The following is a 25068-nucleotide window of genomic DNA, read 5'->3' as shown; positions in this document are numbered from 1 at the left end:
TGGGGAAGTAACCAATCGGAGAGAAGCAGAGGGAAGCAAATTTTTTTTTTCGTTTTTTGAAAAACTTTGTTCACGAACATTATAAATTGGATGAAAATAAGAATATTTAGAAAAGACACTTCGTGATGAATGTTATTATTTTGGCGGGAAAACGATCGACAAAAATAACATTCAAGATAATATTGTTCGTGAAGAATGTTAACGTTTTTTTTTCATGTTTTGTGAAGTAAAATCTAGCCCGATTTAGATTTTAGGGTTTAGGGTTTAGGGTTTGGTGTTTTGGGTTTATTCCATAAACCCAAAACACCAAACCCTAAACCCTAAACCTTAAACTCTAAATCGTTCGTGTTAAAAACTCAATCTAAATCCTAAATCTAAACCCTAAACTCTAAATATTTAAACCCTAATATCTAAACCCTAATGTCTAAAACCTCAACATACGCTCGAAAAACACGATAATTGTTATATGTTACTTCTTCGAGCATTTTTCCGCCAAAATAATAACATTCATCACGAAGTGTCTTTTCTAAATGTTCTTATTTTCATCCAATCTATAATGTTCGTTAACAAAAAGTTTTTTCAAAAAACGAAAAGAAAAAAAAAAAAAATTGCTTCCCCCGCTTCCCCCGATTGGTTACTTCTCTCTTGATCCTACCACTATATATATATATATATATATATATATATATATATATATATATATATATATATATATATATATATATATATATATATATATATATATATATATATATATATATATATATATATATATATATATATAGTGGTAGGATCAAGAGGGAAGTAACCATTCGGGGGGAAGCGGGGGGAAGCAAAAACTATTTTTTTTTTTTCGTTTTTTGAAAAAACTTTGTTCACGAACATTATAGATGAGATGAAAATATGAACATTTAGTAGAGATACTTTGTGATAAATGTTTTTATTTTGGCGGAAAAACGCTCGAAGAAGTAATATATAACAATTATCGTGTTTTTCGAGCGTATTTTGATATTTTTGCTATTGGGTTTAGATATTAGGGTTTAGATATTAGGGTTTATAGGGTTTAGATATTAGGGTTTAGAAATTTAGGGTTTAGATTTAGGGTTTCGATTTAGGATTTAGATTGAGTTTTTAACACGAACGGTTTAAAGTTTAGGGTTTAGGGTTTAAAACCCAAAACACCAAACCCTAAACTCTAAATCGGGCTAAATTTTACTTCACAAAACATGGAAAAAAAAACGTTCACATTCTTCACGAACAATATTATCTTGAATGTTATTTTTGTCGATCGTTTTCCCGCCTAAATAATAACATTCATCACGAAGTGTCTCTTCTAAATGTTCATATTTTTGTGTGATCTTGATGCCGGAAAAAAAAAATTCAAAAAAAACGAAAAAAAAAAAAAATTTTGCTTCCCTCGCTTCCCCCCGATTGGTTACTTCCCCATTGATCCTGGCCCTATATATATATATATATATATATATATATATATATATATATATATATATATATATATATATATATATATATATATATATATATATATATTTCGCCGAAAAAAAAATTTATAATGAGTATCAAACAACTTATTACTCGAAGATTTTAAATTATTCTATTTATGAACAATTCATCGCTGAAATATCTAGTTTTATCAAACACAACCTTATACTTACACTACTTGGTTATTAGTTTACTAGTTGGTTATTAGTTTACTAGTTGCCCCATTGACAATGAACTCAAAGAAATACTTGGTTATTAGTTTAGCAGTTACCCCATTGACAATGAACTCTTAAAGAAATAAGTCAAATAAGTGAGACTCCGAAGCATATTCAACCTGATGAACTTAGACCATTCTAAAGACTAAATCATAACTTATGTGTTCCAACACATTTATCAAGAGCAACTACAAAAAGTCAAGATCAAAAGCTACATAATGTATCACCATCCAGGATTCTTATGTATTTTTAAAAACACCAAACTACAAGCACAATGTCTATTTGTAACATAAAAGCCAACAAAACATGGATCACTCGTTCAGCCAACCACCCGAGTTATGCTGTGAATACGGATTATACGGACCCGGTGCAAACCCATCCATACGATACCCCGGTCCATGTAAGGGCGGACCATAACCTCCAACGCCCCTACCTCCCATAGGCGGTTCGGGCCTTCCGTAACCGTTCATCCTTGTATGACTCAGCCCATCCATTTCAGAACGTCCCACGTTGTTCATCCTTGGGTTCAGCTCATCCAGTCTTGGTGCGTACTTCTGCATCGCAGATGCACTAGCCCTGTTATATGGTGTCGTATCAGCAGGCCCGTATCTGGTTAACCCAGGTTCATGATGGGTCACCGGATAATTACCATTACCACCCCGTGAACTCATTTCATCATAATACGAACCCCTGGTTCCTCTATCGTAGCCAGAATACTGAACCGGATCAGGTCTGATTGAATAGCTAGAATTTGCATGATGATGATGACTAGGACCATCTACTCGTCTATTATAACTGGAACTCAAATAAGGATCCTCAGCATTAGGGTTGTACTTCCTCTCTAAATAGTGATCAAAGGATGGCGCCACATCATTTTGTAAGCTAAAAGTCGACTCATCATCATACCTCATCTCCAAATTTTGGTCTGCCAATTGTTCACGTACATCATTCAAAAAGCTAAAATCTGCATCGCGGGTTTCATGAACTTGATCTACACGAGCAGAGCCTGTATTATACTTACTTTCAAGTTTCAGCATGTCATTTTCACGAGCTCGGTTGTAAGTGTTGTCAACTTTCTGAGGTTGATCTTCACGAACGGTAGCTGAACTATTATACTTGAAATCATGTTTCCGAGCTTCGATTTCATGTGATGGAGCTCGATATTCATGTGGGGAAGCCTGAGATCTTTCAAGTTTCTGACCATGATATTCACGAGGTGAAGCCTGAACTTTCTCAAGTTTCACAGGTTGATCATCACGAGACGGGGCCCGAATTTTGTCATGATTCAGAGCTTGATCATCTCGAGAGGAAGCCCGGGTTTTCTCAGGTTTCAAAGCTTGATCATCTCGAGAGGGAGCCCTAATTTTCTCAGGTTTCAGAACTTGATCATCATGAGAGGGAGCCCGAGTTTTATCATTATTCAGAGCTTGATCATCACGAGGAGCCCGAGTTTTTTCAGGTTTCAGAGTTTGATCATCACGGGGAGCCTGAGTTTTCTCGGGTTTCAGAGGTTGATCATCACGAGGAGCCCGATTTTTGTCATTATTCATATTCATAGCTTGATCATCACGAGGAGCCCGAGTTTTGTCATGTTTGAGAGCTTGATCATCACGAGGAGACCTAGTTTTGTCTTTATTCAGAGCTTCATCATCACGAGGAGACCGAGTTTTGACATGATTCTGAGCTTGATCATCACGAGGAGCCCGGGATTTGTCTTGTTTGAGAGCTTGATCATCACGAGGAGACCTAGTTTTGTCTTTATTCAGAGCTTCATCATCACGAGGAGACCGAGTTTTGTCATGATTCTGAGCTTGATCATCACGAGGAGCCCGGGATTTGTCTTGTTTGAGAGCTTGATCATCACGATGAGACCGAGTTTTGTCTTTATTCAGAGCTTGATCATCACGAGGAGCCCGGGTTTTGTCTTTATTCAGAGCTTGATCTTCACGAGGAGCCCGGGTTTTGTCATTATTCAGAGCATGATCATCACGAGGAGACCGGGTTTTGTCTTTGTCTTTGTTCGGGGCTTGATCATCACGAGGAGCCCGGGTGTTGTCTTTATTCAAAACTTGATCATCACGAGAGTTAGCCTGAACTTTGACATTTTTCTGAGCTTGATCTTCAGACCGAGGTTTTTTGTGGTCATCTTTCTCATCAGCTTCCTGATCACGTTTGTCCAATTGTTGCAAACGGTTTCTCTTATTTGAATTCTGGTTAGGCTTTTCCTCCTCCTTACTCATCGGCTTATTTTTAGCTCCATCATTACTGTGAGCTGCTTTTCCTTTTCTCTTTCTATTTCTATTGTTGGGTTTTTTTGCTTTTTCTTTGGTTTGTTCGGGATCTTTTTTTACAGTAGGAAGATCGATAACAGGGGGGCCCACAGGATGATCATTATTATTGACAGCCGCATTGGTCACAACCGGTGCAGTAACATTTTTTTCATCAGATTGTTGTTGTTCTTTTTTAGTAACGGGTATATGGCCATGTTGCTGAGCTATAGCCTTATGCTTACTAGTCCAATCTGAGCGGCTCCAAAGGTATAGTGGTGGTGGAGTGTTGTTCCATTGTTCCATTTGCTTGTCATTCACATCACATGATCCCGGAAGATAAAATGACTACGCAATGAAAACACAACATTAGGCATAAAAAAAAAAGTGTCTTGTGAGGCTTAAATAAATGAATGTAAGCAATCTTAGAATATGAACAAAGAAGGCTACAATATATGTGGATAAAAGGGCAGATTGGATAACAAAATTGATGTAAGTTTGGATCAAATGGATAAAAATTAGTGTCTAGGATCGTTTCAATTCTCAAATAAGATGCAAGTTTTATTAAACATATAACAGCCATCCAACTATGTTAAGTTTCACGATTTTTAAACGTTTTGACAGATTTTATTGCTAGCCAACCTTTTCAGTTTTACCCATTTGATCCGTTTCCACTTGGTTGAAGTTGGTTACCTCGTAAAGGTAAGACTAAGATTAACTTACCAAAGTCAATATTAAGTTAGTTTTAAGATTAATTAACTAAAATACTAAATGTACCTTCCCAGATAGCAATTCAGCATCCTCCCACATGAGATCATATGGAACTCTCTTCTTTTCACTATCTAACCTGGTTTGGTTAAAGACCAGACAATTATGTGTAAATATATATGCATTTAGATACATTGATCAAAAGTACGTATATCAGTATATGAGAGGGATAAAGAGTATATACCTTTCGGTTTCTGGGGGAACAATGAGAACAATAAGCTTAGGCTTAAATTGAAGGGCTTTATCTATGAACTGGTTTGCAAGAGCAGCATTTACTCCAAATGGAGGGTTTAGACCCATGATCTGATCAACACAAAAGTATAAAAAGTAAAAAACCATGAAAAAAAAAGGAAATTTACGGTAACAGATTTCAAAGCTGAGTGTATCATTTTACCAATTGAGACCCAGAAGGCAATTCTTTTGGATTAACCATCATCCAATTTCTCTTCTCAAAACAGAAATCATTCTGCCAAAACAAGAAAATAATGATTAGAAACACAACCAAGTGTGTTATAATATATATCTCAAGTACAAAACCCTTAATTCGGTAATTTATCTTATGAACCATTTTTTACCAAAAGATTTCATGCAGGGCGAGAAAAATGAGATGGATTAGATATGAAAAGCAATAATACATTGGCTTTTGTACAAATTCAAACAAAAGATTTAAAAACACATAGCAATAAATCCTAAAACTATCACACGAGGAAGTGTCTACCTTTGGTATTTTGATGTCATAATTTTTGTATGAGCACTTTGTTTTTCCCATCTCATCAAGTCGTTTCTTTACAAGGCAACTGAAATCATTTGCACCACAGCAAAAATCAACTACCTGCACAAAGTTAAAATAACCCCTATGTGTTACAAAGCTAAAATATAATCCATTGTACACTAAGGCTATTAATAACATCCAAAAAAATCATAATCTTATGAGGCCACGGGTAGCAACTTCATACCGTGTCACCATCTTTAATATACCATTGAAGCTTGTCAGCAATCTACATGTTCAAAAATCAGCGTATCAAGAAAATAAATAAAGAAATGACATAACACCAACAGAAGTGAGAACCCAAACCCAAAGGTAACAATTGTAAAATATGAAGCATTTTAGGCAATAGATAATTAAGCACTTGCAAGTAAATTGTCAACATTAGTCACCTCCTCCAGTTTGTCCACTTTGGTAAAATGGCGACCATATGAAGTATACCGCATTCCATGCAGAAATGGTGCAAGGTACACCCTGAGCTTTTCCTACATGACACACACAAAAAAAAAACTGCATTTAGGTTTCAACATGCATATAACAATGCAGGAGACACAAACTTCCTTTTACACTTGATCAGTTTTCATAGTATACAGGTGTTACTTCACTGGATATTTTTTTCCCAATAGCTATATTAAGTAGTCATGCATTACACTCATACATATGTATATTAGTATATAAGAAGAACACTTTACCTTCCACTTCAATAGTTGGGCAATGTCAGCAGGCTCACAAACGGCCATTGCATCCTCAACACTGCATCCTTCTTCAAGCTTCTTTAAAGCTACATTAAGAGCCTGCAGTATTAATGATACAGTTTAGTTTAGATCATAGACATGGTATTTACAACAACTGGCAAAAGAGTGAGTAAGGCTGGCTATTTAGGGCATTATGTACATTTAAATTATAATCGGATGACTTTTGACCCGTTTTGATTTCCTTTTAACCCTAAAAAAAAGTAAAAGATACTAAATCTATTGTATTAAGTGGCACATCTAGTACTATCCAATTTATCCAAAGTAAAATAAAAAATACCTCCACAGAACCTTCAACCCTGGCCAATCTAATGGATTTGTCAACTCTTGATGAATGTGCATGTGTAGATGGTACTTTCCTTAGGTGGTACTCCTTTATATCCTCAAGTGTAATAGACGAAGCAGCATCTTTCATTAATGCAAGTATTCTGCAATATATAAAGTATAGTTTAAATACAATTACCCTACAGGTGGCGAAATGGGCAGGGAGGGTAATTGGCCAAGAATCTTTTTACAGGGTGATTATGATAACTATATCTATACAACCAGCCTTATTTTTTGATGGAACTGTTATAAAGATTGTATGCACTAAAAATACATTGGACAACTTTTTTTTACAAGTTTAACCAGTTTGACCCATTTGACCACATTTGTCTACGCTAATCTTTCTGGCCATACCCAGATATTTCCACCTCTGGTTTCTTTAATCAAAGCTAAGCAAGCAAAAAAAATAAAAAGATAAAATAATACCTCTGTTTTGAATCATCATCTACAGGTGGTAAAATATCCTTCTCTAAATAATTGGGTGCCACCACTTGCTTCTTGTTATCAACAGAAGTGCCATCCTTTTCCAAGTTTTTTGATTCTGTCCCTGTGTACAACAAATCGTACAATCGACTCCCTATAGTTGGTTGATTATCATTAAATACGGGTTTCTTATTATTTGTTGATAAATTCCTCTTTAAAGGGTTCTTAGAAGAAGTATCTGCTACTTTCTTTTTCTTTACAGAATCTGGCCCACCGGATAATACTGTTGCTTTCCTCTTGAAAGAACCTTCTGGTTTTTTAGCAGATGATATTTCAGCAGCACACTTCTTCTTCTTCAATGAGTTTTCTAAAGTTGCGCCTGTCTCCTTAACTGATGCAACTTTTATCTTCCTTATCTGTTCGGATGGTCTTTTCGTCTTGCTAGTTAGGATATTGCGAAAAATTAAGGTTCTTGCAGGAGTACACAGATCTGGATCGATCTCATGTTTTCTGTATAATATATCAAAATAAAAAAATGTTACTTGTAGTGAATATTCGACAGCATGCAAGTCAGACAGTTTGAGTAATTAGCCAAATCAAATTGAGATCAAAATGGGCTAGGGTCATTTGATCCATAATAATTGTTGTCCAAAACTTTTGTTCTTTTGTTAATGACTAGTGCCAAAATTACTGTCCCGCTTTGACTTTTCAAGTCTTTCTTGAAAAGCTTTGACTTTTCAAGTCTTTCTTGAAAAGCTTTGACTTTATATAATACTTCAATTGTAACCCAGTTAGTAGCTATGTAGGCAGTTTATAGATTAGCAAAGACTTCATGTTATCCTTTTTAGCCAACTTATTTAATTTACTTGTTTGGCCTGCTACAATAGTGAACGATAATATGAATCCACCCATCCCACTCACACACAAACAGTGCTACAATTAGTTAGAAATTTACAACGTTAACGATATCATGGGATTAGACTTACAAACAAAATATCAATACACGGGATTTAGGAAGCAGCCCATCCCAAGCCCTGATTTCATCATCATCACCAGCGTCTTCATCAAACACAATTTTCCTGTTTAAAGGGAAAAAAAAATAGGTTCATGTTAACTACATAAAAGAGATGATGATAGCATATAGCTATAAAATGAAAGTGAAAAATCACCTTGGTAAGCATTTTCGGTGGTATGAAGTTGGACATCGCCTGCAAATAGCAAACTGCATGTCTTCTATTTTTTCATTTTCTGTGTGCTTACAAACAGCACATTTGTGAGCAGGACATATGAAGGGATCACCTGCAGCAATCTTCTCTTTTAGAGCCTGTTGCTCAACCTTATCATTCTTCTGTAGCAGAACTGCAACACATTGAGGATGATAAAAGTGGCCACACGTTGCAGAACTACACTGAAAAACCTGCACAAGGATATAAAAATGAGAAACATAAAATGACCTTTTAAAAACGGAGACCAAATTAGTCAACTACTAAATATATAAATAACTCTCTCAAGCAGAGCACACCATTTTGCTAGTGATCAATTGCCTCAAAGTGCTACATACCTCTGTATTCGAAGATTTATCAGAAGAACCAAGTTCACCACAAACAAAGCATTGGTGTAGACTATACTGACAATTCTCACATTTAAACTGATCCTGGGCCTGTATATAACCAATGCAAAAATCGAAGGCATAAAGAAAGCTATGAAGAAAAAAAACATTTGTACATGGACATCATCAAAAGCTCATACAAACTAACAAACCTCTAATGTTTGAGAATTTATGCAAAGAGTTTCACAGTTGGAATCCTCAGCCTCCTCGAAATCTCTATTTGCATGAAATGACCTAAAACATTTCCCATCACAACTGCAACAGAAGACAAAATTCATAAGAAAACGATCAAATGAAAATAACACATACAATAGCTTCTTAGTAAAAGTTGCAAACAGGTAGGTTGAGCAAGGTCAGAGGCAGTCCAATACAAACTTTTAGTGACTTTCAATCTGTCCCACCCATCCGACCAAGTTACAATTTTTATAACTAGTAAAGTTTATGCATTTGATTTAAACAAAAACTATACGTTAATCAACCATGACTAAGTTAATAAGTCAAAATTGTCACCTTACTTCCTAGCGTAAGCTGCATGAAAATTAAAGCAAATGTATACAAAATCTATCCATAAACTTGAAAATGTATCAGCCATGGAGAGAACAAAAACAGCAGCAACAACAACAACAACAACACTCGATCCCACAAACGTGAGGTACGAGGAGGGTGAGATGTAGCGCCTAGGATAATAGGGAGATCATTTTTCGACCCAAAGGGGAGAAGAAAATCAAATTGAAAAGCTAGTTCAAGTAAATATATGAAGATGCAAATATCATCTAAACCGTTAAGCTCTAAGGAAATTATATGTATTCTTATGGACATTAAAAATTTCTGAACAATTATCTATTGAAGTGGTCTAACCCACAGTAGAGATTTCCTAAAGACTGAAGCTGAGGTTTGACCCTTGCACAAGCTGAGGTTTGACCCTTGCACAAGCTAGTTCAAGTATATTTAACATGTGTTTTAGAGCTTTACAGCCTTGAATCACCAGATAAAAGCCCAACAATCAATTCAGAAAAGTTGTAACTATATTTTTCTATAGTCTTCCAAATGATTTGTAACTATATTTTTCTATAGTCTTCCAAATGATTCACACATCATATGTATATGTATATGAAAAGAAGTTACTGTGCATAAATTTGTATAAAGTATTCACGTGCCATAAATTTGTATAATTTGTATAAAGAAGTTACCAAATCAGTGAACCACCCTCATCACATATTGCACAAACCAAATCAGTATAATCATCCTCATCGGAGTCGCTATCTTCAGTCTGTTTTGTTATGAAGTCATCCTCTTGGAGCTCATCAGTGTCATCAACTATGAAGCTGGGTTTTGTACCAGTTCCAACATCCTACAAGCCTCCAAAATGTCAAAACAACATGACAAAACCAATGAAAAAGAAACAAAGATACATCAGAAACCACATAATACCTCATCAGATGATTTCTTCTTTCTGGGATTCTCCAAAAATGAAGTCAGAAACTGTTACAGTCAGCAAAGTTAGATCACAAACCAATATCACAAAGAAAATTAGATATAATACGAATAAAGTAAAAAATAGAAACGGAATACATTACACACCTTGGATTTTGCCAATGCTTCATCCTTCTTTATAACTTCTTTAATGAAACTTATATGATCTCTTAGATCATTCTCTGAAGGCCTGACATCGTACAAACTACAAAAACATATGAACTATAAGATACTTGTACGAATAAAATAAAAATAAAAAAGTAAAAATCCCAACTACACTGACAACTATATTTACCTAAAAACTTTCGACAGGTGGTCCCATAATGACTGCGCAGACGCCTCTGGTTTTCTTCTAAGAAAACATAGGGAATGTATGGTGATTAATATTGTTCTAACCAAAGGTATGTAACTCTTCCTGGGTTTTTGAAGCTTAATCCAGTGGTTATCTTTTGAAAGTACTGAAATTTCGGGAGTAGCTGACGATAAATCAAACTTCCAAGCTTTAACCTGCTGATAGAACTTTCGAAGGCCATTGTCAAAGCTACCACTCATAAAAATGGGCCCCTCGATAGTACTTGAACTCTCACTCTCATTCCATTGCACAGGTAACTTTGAAAACGAAAGGGGTTCGTTATCTCCATCAGCGAAATAGTAGTCGGAGACAACATCCGGATATGTCTCTCCCTCATCATCTGAAGATGCCATTATCTAGGCTTCTTCACTAGCGATAAGAAGCTCTTACCTAAAAACAAATATAGACATACACACATTATTAAAAAAAACACTCAATGTATACACCCTCGTGTAAGACACAAAATTACGCAGCCTATTAATATAGTAAGGATTTTCAATAAGAGGGTGAGATCAGCATGTAAGTAATGATCCAGATTAGTTGTGTATATATTTGATCATGCAAACGACATATTTAACAGAGGAAAAACAGATAGCCAGGTTTGATATAATGGCAAAACAATAAAGCAAAACAACTTGCATATATTTCTTTTCACTATTCATAGGTTTAATCTTTCTTGACTTTATGTAATGCATGAATCATGAAAGAACTTCTTGTTTTCAATTCTAGACTAGAGCAAGACATACATGCATATAGATGTATGTATACACAAGGTAAACTCAATTATTTGTACTCCGTATCTTACAATCCATTCAGGTATTCAAGAACAACATATATCCTACATAACACACATTTATGCATCCAACAAATAATTCATAACATTACTCTAAAATCAGAAACAATCAAAATACGAATAATTTAATTCAATTCCTTACAAAACTAATCTGTAAGATAATTGTAACGCCCCCAATTTTCAAATAATAACAATAATTAGATAATAATCACGGAATTCGTTTAGGTAGGGTTTACTGTGATAAACGCATCATATCATATATATGTGAATATCAAAAAATCAAAAACAATTAATTACATAGATATATAATTATAGCGTACCTTACCTGGATATCTTGAATTAGGGTTTCGAAAGAAGTGAATCGACGAAGAATTGGTAAATTTGCAGTAGATGGCGAAGTTAAACGTGAATGAATAAATAGGACTCTATTTTCATCCGAGGGTTAGGATTTTATGCAAGTCATGCTATAACTTTGACTTTTTATATACACGTATATGTACAGTTCTCGTACGTAATATATAAAAGAAAATTATGTTATAGCCCAAAATAAAATTCTGTTACGTAATAATTTTACAGATATTGGAATCGTTTTTTATTTTATTTTATTTTAGGTAACTTATATTGGATTCAAAATAAAAATAAAAAAATAACCCTCTGTTAATACTTTTTCAGTAAATTAAAAAAATTCAGTTTAATACCAGCGAATTTGCGAAATTACGTTAAAAAAAAATTCAATAAACCGTAAACTTCTATAATAGAGTAATAATTTGTTTCAATATTTTTCTTATATTATTGTGTCAATATCTAACATTTACACACTTTTAATAAAGTTTTTTATTTGTGTATAATCTTAGTAACTTCTTGAATTATTTGCAATAATTGCACATATTAAGAGAGCTCCCAATGGAGTAATTCCTCCGCTTTATGTAACATCCCAGTTAACACGTTCCCCGTAGCATGATATTGTCCGCTTTGCCCGTAGGCGCACGGATTTTTCTTGGCGACCAAACACGACGAGCACGGATTTTTCTTGGCGACCAAACACGACGAGCACTTTCCCAGGAGGTCACCCATCCTGGTAGTGCTCTCGCCTGAGCACGCTTAACTGCAGAGTTCTCATGAGATCTGCTGCGCTTGTGGTCCCAAAACGCGTCATGCTAGGAAAGGTCTCCACACCCTTATAAGGCATGCTTCGTTCCCCTCTCCAACCGATGTGGGATGGATGTTACAATCCTCCCCCTAATGGGACACAGCGTCCTCGCTGTGCACGTTTGGTCCGGGGTCTGGCTCTGATACCATCTGTAGATACAGTGGGGACAACCACCGTCCCACTCAGTGCCTTCCCAGCTAACCGCCTGGTAATCACTGAGTGTACCTCAGATACTGATTTTAGGGTCTGCCTCTCGGCTACTGCCAACCCTTGTAAGGGATCGCAAGGAGTAAGAGCCAATGCTTCGTCACAGGTCACACTGTGAGAACCTCCTTTACGACTAACCCGCCACACATGGACGGCGTTATACCAGCTCTGATACCAACTTTCGGTTGGAGAGGGGAACGAAGCATGCCTTATAAGGGTGTGGAGACCTTTCCTAGCATGACGCGTTTTGGGACCACAAGCGCAGCAGATCTCATGAGAACTCTGCAGTTAAGCGTGCTCAGGCGAGAGCACTACCAGGATGGGTGACCTCCTGGGAAAGTGCTCGTCGTGTTTGGTCGCCAAGAAAAATCCGTGCGCCTACGGGCAAAGCGGACAATATCATGCTACGGGGAACGTGTTACCTGGGATGTTACACTTTAGTCCAGGTCCGCCACATCAGCGCCACCGCAGCACTTCCTTCTCAGGACTAACTCAGGACTAAACACTCCCAACAATGACACTCATTCTTTCCATTAATTAATTAAATGTACAAGTTTGAAAACAAAAAACTTGTACATGTCTTCCGTCCAGACTTGTGATTTAAAAGGACTTAAACAATGACTAAGAGTGGACTAAAGCCTGGACTAGAGGCTGGACACCTTGCTGCCATTGGTGTCCTCCTGGACTAGACCCTGGGCGAAGTGGAGGGCGTAACCGTTGGGAGTTCTCTAATAAGCCAAAATTTGTTAGCTTCCAACTACGATGTTTTGAAAAAGGGTTTTGCTAATTTATATCTGTGTAACATAGGTGCATTTATGAACTCGTGATTTCCATAACTATCGGAATTTATAATTCATACACATTAATTCAATCAAACAATTTCCATTTTCATGCGTCTACTAATTATTAATTATGAATTTATGATATTTTTGAAAATTACGAATTTATTAAATACACTTTAATGTATGTCACTGGAGCATGCATTAGCAAAATATTTTGAAAAACATTCTAACAAAAGATGTATGTTTTAAACCCCATAATTTACATATATGATATATATGATAATAATCATAAATCATAAAATATAATGATAAGAAACAGGTTTCTTACATTGATTTGATTAATACGTGATTAAACAGAAAAAATCCCTTACATATTACGGAGTACATAGTATGAGTTATTTTATAGTCCGTACATCAAATTCAAGACATATGCTCAATAACAAACAATAATACATAAGGCTAGAAGTCAAACATCAAGTAACACGTCAAGTTTTTCTGACAATAGGAAAAAATAAAAATAAAAAATAAAAAAAAAAAACTATAAGTTTAAGTATATATGCAAGAAAAAATGTCAGGTGCACATATCTTAAACCTTCTTTACATATTTGGGTATGGATAGGTAAACTAATAGACTAAGATCAATCACTATGCTCAGTGGCGATTGTAGGTTATGAGTTATGACTCGTGGAGTCACGGGACACCACTAGTTTGAATTTTTTTAGTAAAATATCTTTTTAATTGTATATGACACCGCTAAATTTAACTGTAGGACCCCGTATGTTTTATCAAATTTATAATTTTTCTTTTAGAATGTATAGGACACGACTAAATTTAACTACTCAGACTCCATATATTTTCCGAATTTGTAGTTTTTTAAAGGTAAAAAACCACTAAAATAGTACTCCATATTTAAATATAATTAGTACTGGAAAAAAATTTCAGGACTCCATTAAGTTCTGTTTCTAGAATCGCCAGACTATGCTACACAACGAATTTGTCGTTGTTGACGTGGCACCTCCCACAACATCACAACGGGCTTTGTGGGGCTGTTATGGGGATAAATGTTTGTGGTGTAGTAAGGGCAAACCACGGGCTCACAACGATGGTTTCAACCGATCTGTTTTTCTTTTCATTTATTTAAATACGATATTAATTACTCCGTACCTAATACTCATTATATTTTACTCACAACACCACAACAATACATTTACCACAGCGCCCTCTCGATACCACAAAAATGTCACGTCAGCAAAAATCCCCCTCCCACGTACAACACCACAACATTATGCTTATATAATATAAGTTTGTAATGCATATATATGAGTAGAATTAGTAAAAGGATGAATGGATTGATCAAAAGAATTAGTGAATTTATCAATAGTGTTATGACAATTTGCCTAGCGCACCTACACCAGCGGAAGCGTGGATATAATTGTTTGAGGCAAACTTGCGAGAAATAATAGAATGCAAAATAAAGTAACTGATAACACGACGATTTAACGTGGTTCGGCAAAACCCTGCCTACATCCACCCCAAGAGTCTCCTTTATTCTTATAATATAAAAGTACCCGGTACAAGAAAAAGTACACTATCAGTTAAACTCAAACCCAAGCCCCTTAGATTTTAGTATAAAATCTAAGTTTCTCGTACACTCCTTACAAGAATAAAACTCTCAACCTCACAAAGAAAGGTTCCCGTTGATATTACCGATCAACTCCCTATCTACTTTGTGATACCCTCATAAATAAACACACTCCGTTGATAAACCCTATCAACTATGTTTTTCTTTCATTTGTGATATCTTGATCCTCTCTCTCTCTTTTGGATCACTTAATCCCACTCTTGGATGATCTTCTCATCTCTTCATGCTATGTATTTATAGATCAACATATACATGTGAAAACTATATGTGAAACCAATAACCAACTTGACATGTGAAGATGCAAAATACAAATCAAACTTTTCCTTTGACTTCAACAAAGTTAGGCAAGCATGTGAAAGCATATAATAGTCATAGCCACTTGTTTAGCATGCAAACTTCAATTCCAATTTGACAACATAAATGTTTGTCAATAATTTAGACTATGTCCAACAAATAGGCATTAAAATATGGTCACTACCATGGATGGCAAATTAACATCATCCCCGGCCTCATCTAGGATACTAGCAAACCGGATTATAAAACCACTCACAATATAAATATAAATATCAAATATCAAATATATTATAATATAATGCGGGACAAATGGTGCAACGCACAATCTTTACATACTAGTTGCAGATACATTTGTTATTGTTTTATCATTATCATCAAATTAGAATTTTTCTAGATACAGTCGTATAGGTTGTCGTTAGCACGTGGATAATTATTGTATTAATTGTACTATTACATACTGATCACAATAAAATAAATAATTAACGGGTATGTATAAAGTTGTATAGACGTTGATGATAGCTATAAGGTTTTTTTGACATCAGTTTGGGATCACCCAGGAGGACTTAACCATCCACGCGTTCATCTCCCGTAGTTGCATAACCCGCCCCCAACTACTGCCCTGGAGGAAACCGGACCAATCCGAGGGCATGGCCGGTAAAACCCCTCCTCCCCGCTGCCCCCGCACTAAGCGAAAGACAACATGGGTAGATACTTCAGGTCAGGGATAACATTGAGTGCAATGTTGCAGCCCAGCGGAGCTACAACTCAATGTTTGATAGCTATAAGGTTAATTGGTTAATTTTGGAAAAGTTAATATTTATTTTTATCTTTTTGAAAAGTTAATATTATTAATATAAGTTGTCAGCTTGTAGTTTTTTTTTTTTTTAACTAGTATAGTCAAATATGTGATGCATTAACTTAAATATCATATCTAAGGTTCAAGATAGTTTTGTTGGTTAAGTTCATATGGTGATAAGGTGATTGTTTGGCTAAGGTTCAAGGGTGATACACGTGGGTTATATTGGAGTTTCTACCACCTAAGGCGAGAAGAAAAAATTACTAACGAGCTGTTTTTATGTTTAAGGCTGGTATGGTTTTTTTGTTCAAATGTAGTGTTTGGTTCAATTGTTTCAAGAGTAGTACTCCCTAGTATTCGGTTTTGTGGTTTCGTTTTGTAATTTGGCTTCAAGTTCAAGGGTGGTGTTTGATTATAGGCTGGTTTAAGGGTGGTGTTTGATTACACCTTGCTTCAAGAGTGGTGTTTGGTTACAACTTGGGTCAAGTGTGCGGTTTTGTAACAGTTTGGTATATGATATTGTTTGGTAACAACTTCTTTTTTCATCTAAATACGACGCTCATTCATTCTTGTTTCCCTTTGTCGCAATCTGCCTTGTGTCACTGCTTTTCGTTCTAGACGCTACCTCTTTGCTGGGTCGGCTTTTCTTGTGTTGTGGATTTACTTTCGGTTGCAGATCGTGAGATTCAAGGATGTTGTTCAGGCATCCATTTGTTGGTCTCAACACCAGCGACGATTTCATGATTTGGCCCGGTTCACCTCTCCGAGTTGGAATCTGTTGGTTCTCACCGGTCAATGACGGCAACTTTTTTGTTGATTGATGTATTTCGGGTAAATTCCTTGTTCGGATTTGGTTGGGTTTTGCGGTGGCTAATGTGTACGGATGCAATCTGTTTTATGGTTGTTTACGGTCTTGAATACGAATCAGTGTTATGTTTGTTAGGAATTTAAGAGAGGTTTCAATTGTACGTTTCTCGTGTTTGTGTACAATAGGTTGTATTTGTGCAAAGTCAGGAATTGTAACTTGATATAATTTCATTAGGTCGGTCAAATAGATCGTGGGATCTATCAATAAGACGACTCAATTTGTAACACTTACAAATCATTTTGATCTACATTAATTTAATTATTGTTTTTCGTCAAAAAAGATTTCTTGTAAATTAAAATAAACTATGAACAAACAATGGAAGTGAGTGATACCAAGACTATATGTGACTGAGATGTCAATCATAAGAATTTATAAACAGTCTCCAAACACCTCAAAGAGTTTGCCATTAAAACAACTGTCAAACTATAAAAGTATAATAGTTCAACATTCAAACACTTACAAGAAAGAATAAAGAATTTCACTATTATTCTAGTTAAATTATGTATGTAACCCAATAGATTATAGGGAAGAAATGTCTTCAAGATTTGAAACTGATGTGGTATCAGAAGCAGCATCATCCATAGTCATGTTGAAGTATTCTCCACTAACTGAACCTTCTTCATCACCATTAATAGAAAGCGCAGGGGATGCATCCGGTGTGACTGCAACTGACGACGGTGTTGATTCAGGCTCTTCGTCACATTGCTGATAGTAAAAGTACATGATGCTTGCTGTTAGCATAAGCATCATCTTTTGGTTCACCTGTCAAAATATCAAAAATATGAGTACTCCAATATTATGAAATGGACTTTTGGAGACCATGGGGTTGCAGGTGCCCCCATCCATTTTTTTTTTTTTTTTTTTTTTTGTATTAGTAAATTAGTGATAGGTAAAAATAGTAACTCTCAAATTAAATAATAATTACCTCCATGATGTCTTCAGGCAACAAGAAGATCGAGCAACCAAGCTTTCGCGCAACACTTATAATGTAAGTTGCATTCAACTTCTTCTCATCATCTATCAGCACAATCACTGTTAGTTTTAGTATCATGAAGACGGTGGGTATAAAAAACCAAAGTCAACATTTTGTTTTTGTTTTTTGGAACATCAAACACACACAAACACCCTTTTTGTCGACGACGGGACTCGAACTCACAACCTCGGAGTTGATGAGTTCCGTTGATACCGCTAGGCCAGAAGCCCTTTGGTAAAGTACACTTACTTAGGACTTTGACTATGATGCTAAGAGAGGCCTTTTTTAACCACTTTATGTGAAAGTGAGTCAATTTGGGCTTATATGTTATAGCTAACGGAACTACAATTTTATCTAAAGACTATGATATTATCAGGGTAAGAGCCCATACCACTTACACCCCTGGTTACAAGATTCCAATTTACAACCCTGGGCTCCACTGCAGTTAGAAGATCAAGGAAGAAGATGCCATTAGAAAGAGTTTTATCCTGCATGAACATTTTTTTTTTGATGTAAAACAATCAAATAATGATTGTGATAGAATAATAAATAAAGAAATGAGTGACTAAAATGCCCTTTAATTCAAATCCAACCTTATAGCTTTCCATCTGTGAAGTTCTACCTACGTCTTTCACTTTCCTATTCGCCCATCTCAAAATATAACCATCGGTTATCTCATGAGAGCGAGATCTTAAGTGCTTTAAAAGTTGAAGCATATTATACCTCATCAACTGCCATAAGAAAGCTGAAAAGGAAGAAAAATACATATAAAAAAAATGTTATCTTTCATGCAACTAAACAAGTACAGTATCATTAGGTTGTTACCAAGTATGAGTTTCTTGTTCCCTTGTACGATATCGTTTCCTTGTATATTAACAAGCGAAAACCTCAAATGCTTTCCAATCCTAACAGCTTGATTACAATTCTCTACTTGTCTAAATGGCATTTTGATTGGAGGTTTTGTTGTTTGCTTCCAATTAACCGAACCTGGAGCAACTTTATCTAGAATTTCAAGAAGAATCCAGCTGCATGAATAAGAGATTCATAATCAACTGTTTCTGAATTTCGATCTACAACAAAATGGGAAACAATGTTGTATATTACTCCCTTAATTCCATCAAACTGTTTGAATTTTGATTTTCTACCGTAAAACATGGAAAGCATTTTGTGAGAAATTAGACCTTTTTTTTATCTCTTTTATAACCCATTCTCAAAAGCAAAACTATGCTTCTTTTTTGCAAGGGAAGTGATTCTTTTATGACAAAATTTTGCCGTTGGTCCTTCAACTTTGTACCAAACATTGTAGGTGACCTTAAACTTTTTTTTTTTTTAACTTCGTTGACCTCCAACTATCAACATATCTCACGGATGGCCTTGGAGATAACGAAAGTTAACTTTTGGTCGTTAAGTTAAAGCACGTGCACACCACGTGAGGGTATTTTAGTCGGTGTACGTGAGGGTTTTTAAAATGTTTGATTTTTAAAAGAGGGAATTGGTTTACGGTTTAAGATGAAAATGGCAGTTTTTTAGGGAACCACACAAAACGTACACTGACTAAAATGCCCTCGCGTGTTGTGCACGTGCTTCAACTTAACGGCCAAAAGTAACTTTCGTTACCTCCAAGGTTATCCGTGAGATATGTTGATAGTTGGTGGTCAACGAAGTTAAAAAAAAAAAAAAAAAAAATTAAGGTCACCTACAACGTTTGGTACAAAGTTGGAGAACCAACGGCAAAATTTTGTCTTATTTTATTGCTGTATTAAAATAATAAAAAGACATATTTACCCGTTTCGGACATCCTCAAACACGTTATTAACATATGACGAAATTCCAAGACTATTGATCCAGAGTCTATAACATCTCTCGTCTCTCGACACTTGCTCATCATCCTTCATCATCTCGGCGTAAGAGACCTTGCTGCTATCGTTAGATAGACCATTCCTACACGTATAATATCTCCATAAGTTTGATATATTATGTCATATAAAAGCATGTTATGGGGTTATAAGTTATAACTATAGTTGGCATTCAACCCATTTACTAATGAAAGGGCCAATTTGGGTCCTATCCAAAAGTTAGCTTAAAGGGAACGGGTCAAATGAATGAATTACATACAAGACTGAGCAGTTTGATCTTGTTAAACGATTGTCACCAACCTTTCATGGAATAGTTGTGCAACAAATGCCAAGTTTAAGTTTGTTGAGCCATCAGTTATATCCTTTGTAGTCAAGTATCTATTGCATTTCATTCTTTCAGCATGCTCAAGTACCAATTTGGCACGTTCAACAGGATCCTCCGTATCAAGTGCGCCGGGTCTACAGTGTTCTGGAGCAAGAACATTAAGCAGGTAAGCATAAGCTTCTGCGTCCTACACATGTAGTATATAACACTGTTAGAGAACATAAAAAAGGTCGAATATTCATGATTCATGATAATTGTTAAACCATACAATTATCTAAGAGCTCAATGAAAAGACAGTGGTTAGTAATTACCTTTAAGTCTGTAGAAAAATTTGTTACAGTTTTTGTGTAGCCTGCTTTCTTAAGATGAAAGTTCATCCATTTTAACAAGACTTTTTCGGGAGATAATGTTATGAGCTCCTCAACATCCTATAAAGAATATAGATAATAAGCATACGTTGAATATCCTTATTATCTATAAGAGAAGAAGGTTTAAGAATTACATCATCATCATCCACCAATTCAAGAAGCTGAGGTGTCTTTCTAAGGTTGAGATCTGCCAAGAGTTGGATCTAGTAGTGCCACCATTGCAAGTTATAAATGTTAGAGTTGAAAAAATGATATCCCCTATGCATAAATTCGCCTTTGTAGGCTAACAACTTTAGTTATTAATTATAACTAAATATAACATCTAATGATTTGGTTAATTCATAAGTAACCAAGAAGTCTGTTTAATATAATAGGATATATTAAACAAAAATCTCACCTTTATGATTTGAGAAATTAGGCCAAGTACCAAATGAGGCTGCATAGAAATAAAAGTGAGATTACATAATGCATCAACTAAGGAGTGTCTTTGGAGGTCCGTTACATGAATTGTTAGTTTTCAGTGTTTGGTATAAACTAATATAGGTCTTAGTTTCTTAACAATTTATTTTCAAATATTTTAGATTAGGATAATTTAATAAATAGCTATAAGAGAATTAATTATAATTATTGACATAAATGTAAAATAACTTACTTTTCCTTCAGCCAGATCCTGGCTGCCAACATTGACTACGGTACAACCTATAGCCTTTGCAGAGTTTAGGCAAAGAGTATGATTTTCATTTCTTTCCCAAAGATTTAATTCTTTTTTGGTATTAATAGCTCGATCATCTATTGTATTGGGCACAGCAACATTAATAAGTTTACTGCATTATAACATATTGATTTATCAAAACCACCGAAATCAATGAGCTCCTAGTTGCATTAATAAAGTAGAGTCAAATAGCAGACCCTGGTTAAGTACCATAGAAGAACTCCATCCTTAACGAGATCAAACAAAGCATTGGTGGATGAATCAATAGGAAGAAACTGCTTCATAAACTTATCATCTCTAAGATAGCTATTAATATGAGCAACATAAACTTCTTTTTCAGAATCATGCACCGTGTGTAGTGTTGTTCCTGTTGCTTTAAGAAACGTAGATGCATTCTTTGAATTACCCAATTTCTTAGCAGCTTGTGTTTGTAAATTTATGTAAGCCTGTCCATCCAATGCATTTTAGTTAAAAAGTCAATCCAAACTTTTATAAAACAAAAAAGTATGTGCACAAATTTCTACCTTAAATGATAGTAGTATTTCGTGGGTCTCATCATCGTTATGCCTTTAAGGTACCCATAATGTGAAAAACGTTTTATGGGCTGAAGATAAAGGGAAGTAAAGACAAACAAGAAAACGATAGAATGCGCGTACTTACCCTAAGAAAGCTTTCAAAATCGAGTTTGTTAGTCTCATCGGTACCGGGCTCGCACAATATCTCTCTTATTTCCTCCTCTTTAAAGATCACATTAAAAGGCTTCAAATTCACAAGCAAAGGTGGCAAGTCACCAACAATAACTTGACCATTTTCCTTTTTCAGCTGTAAAAACTGTGAACCAAATAAACAAACCAGAGCATGAGTTATTTAACCAACATAGAACAAAATAATACGTAAAGCAACTAATTTACCTTTGATTTAAGACTACGCAGTTGAGCTTGTGAGAACTGATTTTGCAGAGACTGATCAGAAACACGAACACCCTCAAATCTCGACATCTCCTTCGTCCCAAAGATTACAACTTTTTGCAAAGCCAGACAAAATTAAACACAAATTTACCTCTCAATCGATCACCGTAAACCGTTACAATAAGAAACCAATAAAATCTACAACACCCACAGTCTAAAATCCAAAACCCAACAACCAGCAGTCCAAATCATCGATAACCTCTGATATATAATTTGATATAAAATTACATAATGCCATAGATATTAGCCTTTAAGATTTTGCAGATAAAATTCATTGAGACGCCAAATCATCAGACCTACGTAAATAACGTAATTTAAGATACATACATTTTACGTATTGAATTCATTGGAGCATTTGATCGAGCACATTACCTGCGTACATCAGAAATTCGTAAATGAATGTCCTAATTCGGCTGATTTCAATAAACTGAGTCCAAAAACGTCCATATATTAACGAAGGATTTTTCTCAAATCATGAATTAGAGGCACCGGATACAAAAGAGAAAGAAAAAAATGACCGGAGAGAATGTCATATCGATTTATGTTGGTTTTGATTTTGCTGATTTGATGAATCTGTTTTTTGTTTGTGTTTACGCGCGGAACCAGGTATCGGATCAATTTTATTACGTGTATTTCCACTAGTTGCCTCCACATCACTTTTTTAACCTTGACGGTAGGTATATTCAAATTTTGCTAGTAATTTTTTGAGAAGTAGTAGTCGCCCAAGATTGCTAGATCGAGCACGCAACTCGTCTTTGTTTTGGGTTAAAAATTTCACGGGTTTTCACTACTTTGATGTGTGACAATGTTAATAGTGATAAATGTTAAAGTTAATCGAGTCATTTGAGTGAAAAATATGTTGTAAAATATGATTGAAAGTTGATTTAAATGGTGAATAAAGAAATAATAACCCGAATGTATACTTAGTCTAACCTGGATTGAAAGTTGGTATCTAACCCGGATTCAAAGTCGGTATCTAAGCCGGATGCATACTTAGTCTAACTATAGATTGTTGGGTTGCGCCTCACCTATCCGGCTACCTATTTCATGTCATGTTTTATACTTCGTGTATTATGTACGAAGCATGTATATTCTCTAGCTTGGTAGTTGCTAGCTGCTTGGTTGGGCTATAATTGCGAAGCCTCTTCGTTCTACACTTTTCATATTAATGTAATATAATTGTCCTGCTTTTTCAAAAAAGTTAATATTTATATTATGTGGCACATTTTAATTGGATAGAAAAAAATTGACAGCTAATTTTCTTTTTCGTCACCTAGGTGATTGACGCCAACCACTAACACCAACCCTTAACCCCTTAACGCCGCGTTAGTGGCATTAGTTTGCCGTCAAACTTTCAATGTTATCCAACGCCTGCTCTTTGATGTGAGGTTGGTTATCTTGATCTAAATAAATTAAATCAAAAAAATTAATAAATTCAAATATATTGATATACTGAATTGGATATGCGAAGTATTCTATACTTACAACATGTTTACGAAATTTATTTAATTCATCAGGGAATTTCCTTTGTCGTCTTGTTAGATGAGGTGATTCTTTAGAACGGATGGCGCCATATGTTGAATCATATCTTAAATAGAATTAGACTAAATAATAATCCAACTTATTGTATGCTTCTACACTCTCTTAGGACGATAGTTTAATTACTAAGCCTATATTACCTTGATCGGGTTTTGTTGCTCGCTAGGGTGTTAAAAGTGAAAGTTAAGATAATATAAATTTAAAAGTTGAGAACAAGCTAATCACTACTGCACACACTTTTACACACATCAGGTCATTTAGTTTCTTAAACATTGTTGTCAACATAGTCTGGTAGGTCCCCCCTATTGTGATTATGTTCAACATAACATGTCGTTATTTTGTTTCCTAACAGATAACTGAGGTTAGGATTAGAGCTCATCTTCTGACACAACAGAGTGCTTTACTAAGGATACCCCCTAGGTTTAGAAATACTCCGATATGGCAACTCTAATAACATATCAGCCATTGCTTAAAGATAATTCCGAGAGTCCAAAGACTGGTAGGTTTGTACGATTGGCTCATCTGATCAAATCTATACTACATTACTTAGAGGTTCACCCCCATAAATACCTTTTCCTAGCCTAAGCGTATATCTTGGACAACATTCCCTTGATCTGCATACTTCGGTACTCCTACACCTTTTTGCTTTCCGTACTTAGGAACTATAGATAAAACTCAACCAACTATCTTTATCCAGTCAATTTAATCAAAGACAGTTATCCATTTGAAATTCAATTCATTAAACCATTCAAAAACACGACCCTAGGTCAACTTACTTTTTCTACCATAGAAAGTGATAACAAGATCTAGGCCCGCGATTAAAAATCAAAAAATTACTACCCTACTAGGACCCTACTAGAGTCCGAAGACTGGTAGTATTTTTTAGATTGTAATTTGTAATATGATAGTGAGATTGGGATTGAGATTTGTTTAGATCGTAACATATGCTTGCATTTTTTGAAGGGTATTTTAGGTAGTTAAACACAAATAAATGATTTATTAGTTAATAATGAAAGATGATGAATATTATCCATTAGATAAGAGGTAGGTTGTCATTTTTTGATCTAAACGTTATAAAAGGAGTTTTGAAAAGATTTATTAGTTAATATTTTTCTCTTTTAAGGTATAGAGGGGATATTGATACAGTGATTGAATAAATCAAGCCCAGACAATCAATTTCTGAGAGCATATTATTAAAGACTTACAAAAACAGGGGCATTTTGACCAATTTTCCGGTTATAAGTGATTGAACAAATTAAGCCCATAATCAATTAAGCCCAACAACTTCATTAGCCCAATAGCTGATTACTAAAATTTACAAGCCGTCAGTTATAAAACCTTACTTC

The 25068-nt window shown here is 35.2% G+C and overlaps 2 protein-coding genes across 3 annotated transcripts; both read right to left on the bottom strand.

Annotated features, from left to right (window-relative positions):
• Positions 1 to 1829: 1829 nt before the first annotated feature.
• LOC139858270 (protein ENHANCED DOWNY MILDEW 2-like) lies at positions 1830 to 11682 on the bottom strand. 2 transcript variants are annotated; one of them, XM_071847136.1, is made up of 19 exons: positions 11568 to 11682; positions 10393 to 10839; positions 10206 to 10302; positions 10056 to 10106; positions 9815 to 9975; positions 8777 to 8879; positions 8577 to 8675; positions 8185 to 8432; positions 8002 to 8094; positions 7019 to 7525; positions 6549 to 6696; positions 6209 to 6310; positions 5909 to 6001; positions 5707 to 5748; positions 5469 to 5582; positions 5145 to 5216; positions 4935 to 5053; positions 4760 to 4829; positions 1830 to 4330 (listed from the first exon to the last, which is right to left on the bottom strand). In XM_071847136.1, exons 2-19 carry the CDS (start codon positions 10800 to 10802, stop codon positions 2027 to 2029), a joined length of 4833 nt encoding a protein of 1610 aa, XP_071703237.1. In that variant the 5' UTR covers positions 10803 to 10839; positions 11568 to 11682; the 3' UTR covers positions 1830 to 2026. The 2 variants fall into 2 exon arrangements, with proteins under 2 accessions (XP_071703237.1, XP_071703238.1); XM_071847137.1 differs by having other exon boundaries at positions 11563 to 11671.
• A 5753-nt stretch (positions 11683 to 17435) lies between these two features.
• LOC139857026 (fimbrin-1-like) lies at positions 17436 to 22473 on the bottom strand. The gene is made up of 14 exons (XM_071845737.1): positions 22127 to 22473; positions 21876 to 22046; positions 21426 to 21661; positions 21156 to 21327; positions 20901 to 20939; positions 20638 to 20706; positions 20447 to 20563; positions 20111 to 20322; positions 19740 to 19895; positions 18780 to 18979; positions 18548 to 18699; positions 18346 to 18442; positions 17907 to 17998; positions 17436 to 17743 (listed from the first exon to the last, which is right to left on the bottom strand). Exons 1-14 carry the CDS (start codon positions 22211 to 22213, stop codon positions 17501 to 17503), a joined length of 2043 nt encoding a protein of 680 aa, XP_071701838.1. The 5' UTR covers positions 22214 to 22473; the 3' UTR covers positions 17436 to 17500.
• Between the last annotated feature and the right edge of the window lie 2595 nt (positions 22474 to 25068).

This window comes from Rutidosis leptorrhynchoides, chromosome 7, assembly GCF_046630445.1.
Source record: "Rutidosis leptorrhynchoides isolate AG116_Rl617_1_P2 chromosome 7, CSIRO_AGI_Rlap_v1, whole genome shotgun sequence".
In the NCBI taxonomy this organism is placed as follows: domain Eukaryota; kingdom Viridiplantae; phylum Streptophyta; class Magnoliopsida; order Asterales; family Asteraceae; genus Rutidosis; species Rutidosis leptorrhynchoides.
This window is presented reverse-complemented; position numbering and strand designations above follow the sequence as displayed.